The sequence below is a fragment of the Camelina sativa genome, chromosome 14 (assembly GCF_030686135.1).
Source record: "Camelina sativa cultivar CO46 ecotype springtype chromosome 14, ASM3068613v1".
In the NCBI taxonomy this organism is placed as follows: domain Eukaryota; kingdom Viridiplantae; phylum Streptophyta; class Magnoliopsida; order Brassicales; family Brassicaceae; genus Camelina; species Camelina sativa.
In genome coordinates this window covers 28,634,686-28,641,847 of record NC_141893.1, presented here as the reverse complement: position 1 = coordinate 28,641,847, position 7,162 = coordinate 28,634,686, and the positions used below count along the sequence as shown (strand labels likewise).

Here is a 7,162-nt window from a genome sequence, read left to right as displayed (position 1 = left end):
CACATGGATTTTGAAATAACATGTTTTATCCTTGGATTTGAATCCTTCTATTTTACACTTTCAAATCCATTTAAAACATAATATGAATTTTGAAATCCAAAAACAATTCATTAAATGAATAACATGAGATTTTAAAAAGTATTTATAAATCATATAACCAAAAACACATAATTTATCAAGTATTTTAAAATCAATGATTGAATAACACATGATTTTTGTTTGGATTTCCAAATCCATTAAAATCATAAATCCAATAACTCAAAAAGTTTGGACCCTCTTTAAGTTAGGCCTACAACTAAGTCTACTAAAGTTTGGACCCTCTTTTGGTTCGGTTCGGTTTGGTTCTTCCGATCCGGTTTTTATAAAGTAAACTATCCAAGCTTTATCTGGGCCAAGTTGAGACCTACTAAAGAGTTTTTCAAGCCCAATATACCAACAAAACATTACCTGAAACTGAAAGAATCAATCAGGAAAAAACAAAACAATCTCAGAAATCAAAAATAACCGATGGGGAGGAAGAAGGGATTGCCGGAGTTCGAAGAGTCGGCGCCGGATGGATTCGATCCGGAGAATCCGTACAAGGATCCGGTTGCGATGGTTGAGATGAGAGAACACATTGTTCGTGAGAAGTGGATTCATATCGAGAAGGCTAAGATCTTGCGTGAGAAGGTCAAATGGTGTTACCGCGTCGAAGGCGTTAATCACTACCAGAAGTGTCGCCATCTCGTTCAGCAGTATCTCGACGCCACTCGCGGCGTCGGTTGGGGCAAAGACCACCGTCCTATCTCTCTTCACGGTGAGCTTGTTTGAATGCTTTATTGAGTTTCTTAGGGCTTTTTTTTTTTTTGCTTAATCTTTGAAATTTAAACTCAGTGATTCACTTTACATCGGAGTTGAATTTGTTGTAGAATTGGTCTCAGACTCTCCAGTAGTATACCTAATTCTTTGGTTAGGTGTATATGTATTGAACTATTTTTTTTTGTTATATTTGATTTTGTGAAACCAGGTCCCAAGCCAGTAGCTGTTGAAGAATCTGAATAATGTTGTCTGCCTGATTGATCTTAGGTAAGGTAACTAGCTGGTGTTTGAGTTAAGTAGTGTGTATTTGCTTGCAAGAACTTGATCAGTGCTTTACTTGTTATTAATCTGGAAGTGGAAGAAGAAGAAGAAGAAAGATTAGACATTTTTTAGCATTTCTTGTGTGGAGTATTTTACTAGTTAACTGGATACGGGTTGTAGTATTTACTGTGGGAGAAAACTAGAACATGAACTTTGGAATAGTTATTTATATATGAATTGATGAGGTCTTAGAGTGACAGTTTTGTGGCGAATATGGACGCATTGGTGATTGTTGATATCATCAATTTGCTTGCAGTCACGGTGAAAGTTAGGCATGGATTATATCACTGGTGATTTAAGAGAGTGTTTTGGACTGTTTAGAAATGAATTAGTACTCGTTTTTGGTACATTTTGGGGACATATGGTTGGTTTTAGAATACCAATCTGCTTGCAATGGCGCTACATCTTTACGCTGCAATAGAGCTTAACCTAGTCACAGATTTTCATTGATGATTGAAGAGATGAGACATGTTTTGGACCAACATTTAAATTTTCATCGATGAGAACATGTAATGATGTTCCACTGGGATTATGCCCTCTAGTGGTTTTATTTGGGGTTAAAGATTTTAAAGGTAATTTTTATGCTCCAATGATGCAGGTGAGTGAAAGCTTTGATATCGGACGCAAATTAATGAGTCCATGAAAGGTTGTTGCTTGATTTGTGCCTTTTGTTTTCGTTAAACATATTTTACTAATTGGACTGTTCACTTCCAATTAGTTATTAAAATCAAATAATTTTTGCTTTCCTGTTGTACATTGATTCCCTGTTTATTGGAAATAATGAAACTCTCAAGTACCTTTTTACCAAGTGTTTGTAGCCTCTTTCTTCTTATATTTTATTAAGACCTTATCTGATTAAACAAACAAAAAGTGTAATTGTTATAATAACTCCATAGTCTCCCTTTATTTCAAAACTGTAGGATTAGTGTTTTACAAAAACATCTTTAGTATTGTCCATAACGGATTGTTAATGGAAATTATTATTAAATCTCTTAGTAGTTCAAACTTTTATGGAGTTTTGTTATCATATGTTAAATGGTGATAAAGACAGGTAAGGACCACAGACAAACTGAGTCAGAAAACAAATTACAAACAAACAAAAAGATAAAACTTAGAGAATGGGTAAGAAAAAAAAACCCATAAAAGACCCAAAAACATAATCCAAGTCTGACCAATACGATCGCAAAGATTTGGATCAACTTCGGTGCATGAGGCCAGATCATCAGTACAATGTCTTTTCCCTTTGTACAAACCAACAAAAAAAAAATGGGTATGGCCAAACTTCAATAATACACCATGTCTTTTACCCCTGTTCAAATTTCACTTCATTTGCTTAAAGACTTATATAAGTATGTTCATCAGCAGGTAATCTTAAGATTCAACAATATTAAGATGTATAGGACAAGACTCAAGAACTTAAGCTAAGGAGTCCTTACTGACGTAAGAAAGACGTGTCAGTAAAAAATCTTTAAGAGACTTATAGGAATTGTCTTTGTCTATTCCCATTGAAAAAGTTTATTATAAACCTACCTAAGAAGAGTCGTTTGTCAGTGCCCATTATTCTCCATCCTTCTTAGCCCTTGTCTTCTTCATTGTCTCCTTTTTCTCACTTTAAGATCTTTTTCGTTCTTAGCTCATGACAAGTCACCAAAATATCTAAAGTATAAGACCTTTACTGTTTTGTTACCTGATAACGCCACTCTCTTCTTCTAGTTTGATTTCCATTCTTAACTCTGCTTCATGTTTTGTGCAGAAATTATGATTCCGAAGTACCAAGAAGATGTCAAGCAGCCACGAGCGTGCGACCTGTGTCTGAACAAACACGCGGTTTGGTACTGTGCATCAGACGATGCTTTCTTGTGCCATGTTTGCGATGAATCAGTCCATTCTGCAAACCATGTGGCGACAAAACACGAGAGAGTTTGGCTTAGAACAAATGAGATACAGAACAATGTGCTCCAAGGAACAACATCACACCCGGTTTGGCACAGTGGGTTCAGAAGAAAAGCAAGAACACTTAGGTCCCGGTGTGAGAAAAAAACACAACAGAAGATAGATGATGAGAGAAGAAGAGAAGACCCTCGTGTTCCCGAGATTGGAGGCGAAGCAATGTTTTTCATACCAGAAGCAAATGATGATGAAAATGATACGACTTCTCTTGTGCCAGAGTTTGAGGAACTCACAGTCACAGAGATGGGGTTCTTCTTGAGCAACCACAATGGTACTCAAGAAACAACGAAACAATTCAACTTTGAAGATGAGATTGATGCAATGGAGGATCTATATTACAATGAAGAAGAAAAAGCAGCTAAAACTAATGGAGCTGAAGCATGTCCTGGACAATCTTTGATGAGCTGCAAGAAAGCTTATGACAATGTCATTGCGATTTCAGCAAAGACAGAAGAAACTGAAGATTACGAGGATAATGCAAGGCAGGGGAACATGTTACTTAGACTGAATTACGAAAATGTTATAGCAGCTTGGGATAAACAAGAATCTCCAAGAGAAGCAGCAAGAAACCAGACTGAGTTGTTCAACACAAGTAACTTCCAGCTAGTTCCTCCAGTAAGAGCTCTTACTTAATCTTATGAATTCTTACAAAAATGTTATCATAGAGAAGACTCAAAATAGAAAAGACTTCTATTGTAATGCTTCTTGATTTCAGGGGATAGAGGAGAAGAGAGTAACCAGCAGAAGTGAGAGAGAAGCTAGAGTTTGGAGATACAGAGATAAAAAAAAGAATCGTTTGTTTGAGAATAAGATAAGGTATGAGGTTAGAAAGGTTAACGCGGACAAAAGACCGAGAATGAAAGGTCGATTTGTCCGAAGATCTTTAGATCCCGAGTCTTAGGTATATCACATACTCTCAGTTTCTGCTTTGTGCGAATTCTTGTCAAATAAAAAAGACTACTGCAAAGACACGGAAGCTAGTCCAAAACTACAAAAGCTCGTGTGGAACATACTTCGTTCTTGCAAGAGTTTGGTATAGGTTTTAAATGTTATCCCAAACTATAACATGTTTACAACTTTATTCTTAATTATAAAAAAAAATTACTCACATGTTATCCAAAATTTGGTTTATTCCTGATATGAATACATTTTCTAAAAATTGCTTAGATATTTAGTATTATGTGTGTAATTACAATTTACCCCTTGGATTTATTTTTTCGATTTTAATTAAAATAAAAAATAAAAAATACACATCATCTTTAAAATACGGGTCATCTTCCATAATCCACGTCACAACCCGGAAAAAAAATTAACGGCTGAGTTACAATATTTATAGGAAAACGAAATGTCTCGTCGATTCATATGACAGCTGAGTTATAATGTTTTGTGGCTGAGTTATCACAAGAAATAATATGAAAGCAAACAGTTAATTTATATTACTTGACGGCTGAGTTATAGTATTTACGGAAAAACAAAAGGTCTTGTCGATTCATATGACGGCTGAATTATAATGTTTTGTGGCTGAGTTATCAGAAGGAATAAACTGAAAGCGGAAAACGAAAGGTCTCATTGATTAATATGACGGCTGAGTTATAATGCTTAACGCCTAAGTTATTGCACAAAATAAAACAAATGTATTACAATAATACTACATCGGACAAGTTTTTGCATTGTGTCCAACTTGTTTACATCGAGAACATGCGTTTAGCTCATGACTTAACGCTTTCAATCTGTAGTCATCAAAATCAAGCTTGTCGTGTGTTGTTTCTGCATCTATCTGCACAACTCTACACCCTCTATCGTCGGTGTTAAATACATATTTGCGTTTCTTTACCCAGTTACGGGAAACAACAATTACCAGAACTGGATACATGAAAGAAAATGAAGAAGAATGAGAAAAATTAATAAGAATGAGGAAAATTAATAAAAATGAGTGTAATTAAGAAGTGAAGAACAAGGAGAAAAAGAAGGGGAAGAACAAGGTGAAGAAAACTTATTAACCAGTTGAAGAACAAGAGTTGAAGGAACGACGTTTCGTATTTCCGGAGAAGATGATAACATAGAATGCTGACATGGATGATGCGCCCGAAGTGGCAAGTCAGCCCCAAATGAACATGTAAATCAGCCTAATTAAATCAGCCATCAAACAAAATTATAACTCAGCTGCAACATGGATAATATTACAGTAATTAAAAAGCAAAAAAATGGCTGCCAAATCCAGCCGCTTAATGTCATAACTCAACTGAAAATTTGTAACTCAGCCGTATCGTTTAGTAAGTCAGCTGTAACTGAATGATATTCTAGTAGTTAATATTTTGCTATTAAGTCAGCCGTAAAATGGCCGAGTTTTACGATAAGTCAGCTCATGTCGGCTGAGTTATAAAACTTAACCATAACTCAGCCATAACCACATCTCATAAGTCAACCGTTGTTCATAACTCAGCCAAATTCAGAATGATAATTTAGCTGTGTCGTAGTGATAACTCAGCCAAAATTTTTACAATTCAACCATCATATTATAACTCAGCCGTAAGGGCGGCTGAGTTATGGCATAACTCAACCAGATTTCATTAAGTCAGCCGTAACGCTTGATTGAATTATGCTATAAGTCAGCCGTCCGCTCTTACTCAAATGTTTTTTCCATAAATCAGCTGCAACATACCATAACTCAGTCGTCATTACCTTTGTAACGCGTTACGCCTGAGTTATTTAATACACGTCAGCGATTTCTGACGTGGCGTCTGACGTAACAATGACTGTAATTACGTTTTTCTGTAATATAAAACAAGGGCACGCTGGGTATTTTGAAAATATCCGAAATATCCTAGTAATAAGAAAAAGATTTGTTGATTCTGGTAATATTATATAATTTGGAGTACATCTGAGTAAATCTCCCTAATTATAAACCTAATTATTTAAATTTTCATAATAGTAAAAAACTTCTCTTTTGTATTCAAATAGTAACACTTTTTTTAGAAAAGCTCAAGTGGTAAACACAAATTTAGGCGAATTATGTTATATATATTATACTTTGTAAACACAAAAAGGTCAGAACAAGACATTAAACAATGTTTTCTCGGAGCTCGACACTTTCTTCCAGAATGTGCTCGATGATCATCTTAAGTCACTTTGAACTGGGCGCGATGACAGAGCTTATCAGAAACCCAAGAGTGATGAAGAAAGTGCAAGACGAGATTAGGACAACACTTGGGGACAAGAAACAGAGATATCACAGAGCAAGGTCTAAACCAACTTAACTACTTCAAGCTCATGGTCAAGGAGAGCTCCACTATTACTCCCAAAACTATCGGAAAACCCAGAAGAGTTAATCCCTGACAAGTTTCTTGATAGATCCATAGATTATAGAGGACTAAACTTTGAGCAATTACCATTTGGTTCTGGTAGAAGGATATGTCCAAGGATGACGATGGGGAACACCACCGTAGAACTGGGACTGTTGAATTTGTTCTGTAGGGAAGAATGTGAAAGACATTGACTTGGAAGAGAACAACACTTGAGCTTGTTCCACTTCTTCATCAACGATCATGTTAACAATTTAGTCAATAAGATTTTTATGTTTCTTTGTACTCAAGCTTCTGATATTAGTAAGCATCTAGTTAATATAGTGAAATCATTATCTGAAAAACAAAATAAATTCTAACCAGACCATGAGATCCGTTACTATATGTTTGCGTCCGCCGCCCACGTTACCGTGTGAATAAAAGTCTTCATTAGGGATAACACAAGGTCTTTTTTAAGTCATAAAGTCTCGCAAAGGTAATATAAGTTACAAAATATTGGAACCAGGGGTATAAGAGAGAAAGTAAAGCAGAAAAAATGCAGACTTAGGGGGTGGATGGATTTGGCTTTGATTGCTTCTTCTTGTTTAAAGCTTTGGGCTTGTAGTGGAGGAATCGCTCGGAGCTGAGGTGAGAAACATTCATAAAACATGTATAATATATATATATATATATATATATATATATATATATGAGTAACAAACAACCATCACAATAGGTATTTCTGATTGACTGATACATAAGAGAGATCATCAAAAATAAATGGACACCTACCGAGGTGAGTTGTGGAGGTA

General features: G+C 35.6%; 2 protein-coding genes across 5 annotated transcripts; both read left to right on the top strand.

Moving 5' to 3' along the window:
• Positions 1 to 386: 386 nt before the first annotated feature.
• LOC104742439 (NADH dehydrogenase [ubiquinone] 1 beta subcomplex subunit 10-A) lies at positions 387 to 1,927 on the top strand. 2 transcript variants are annotated; one of them, XM_010463451.2, is made up of 3 exons: positions 387 to 796; positions 1,007 to 1,065; positions 1,718 to 1,927. In XM_010463451.2, exons 1-2 carry the CDS (start codon positions 508 to 510, stop codon positions 1,039 to 1,041), a joined length of 324 nt encoding a protein of 107 aa, XP_010461753.1. In that variant the 5' UTR covers positions 387 to 507; the 3' UTR covers positions 1,042 to 1,065; positions 1,718 to 1,927. The 2 variants fall into 2 exon arrangements, with proteins under 2 accessions (XP_010461753.1, XP_010461754.1); XM_010463452.2 differs by having other exon boundaries at positions 394 to 796; positions 1,007 to 1,070.
• Positions 1,928 to 2,492: 565 nt separating this feature from the next.
• LOC104742438 (zinc finger protein CONSTANS-LIKE 8) lies at positions 2,493 to 4,228 on the top strand. Of its 3 annotated transcripts, none has more exons than XM_019235996.2 (3): positions 2,493 to 2,780; positions 2,873 to 3,684; positions 3,785 to 4,228. In XM_019235996.2, the coding sequence occupies exons 2-3, from the start codon at positions 2,878 to 2,880 to the stop codon at positions 3,968 to 3,970; spliced, it is 993 nt and encodes a 330-aa protein (XP_019091541.1). In that variant the 5' UTR covers positions 2,493 to 2,780; positions 2,873 to 2,877; the 3' UTR covers positions 3,971 to 4,228. The 3 variants fall into 3 exon arrangements, with proteins under 3 accessions (XP_019091541.1, XP_019091542.1, XP_019091540.1); XM_019235997.2 differs by having other exon boundaries at positions 2,495 to 2,559; XM_019235995.2 differs by lacking the exon at positions 2,493 to 2,780 and having other exon boundaries at positions 2,787 to 3,684.
• Positions 4,229 to 7,162: the final 2,934 nt, after the last annotated feature.

What these genes read in the sequence shown, in the direction of transcription:
- LOC104742439 (XM_010463451.2), top strand. Translation starts at nt 508, where the DNA reads ATGGGGAGGAAGAAGGGATTGCCGGAGTTCGAAGAGTCGGCGCCGGAT. An exon ending in CCGTCCTATCTCTCTTCACG is followed by an intron (nt 797 to 1,006) that starts GTGAGCTTGTTT and finishes TTGTGAAACCAG; the next exon opens with GTCCCAAGCCAGTAGCTGTT.
- LOC104742438 (XM_019235995.2), top strand. Translation starts at nt 2,860, where the DNA reads ATGTTTTGTGCAGAAATTATGATTCCGAAGTACCAAGAAGATGTCAAG. An exon ending in ACTTCCAGCTAGTTCCTCCA is followed by an intron (nt 3,685 to 3,784) that starts GTAAGAGCTCTT and finishes TCTTGATTTCAG; the next exon opens with GGGATAGAGGAGAAGAGAGT.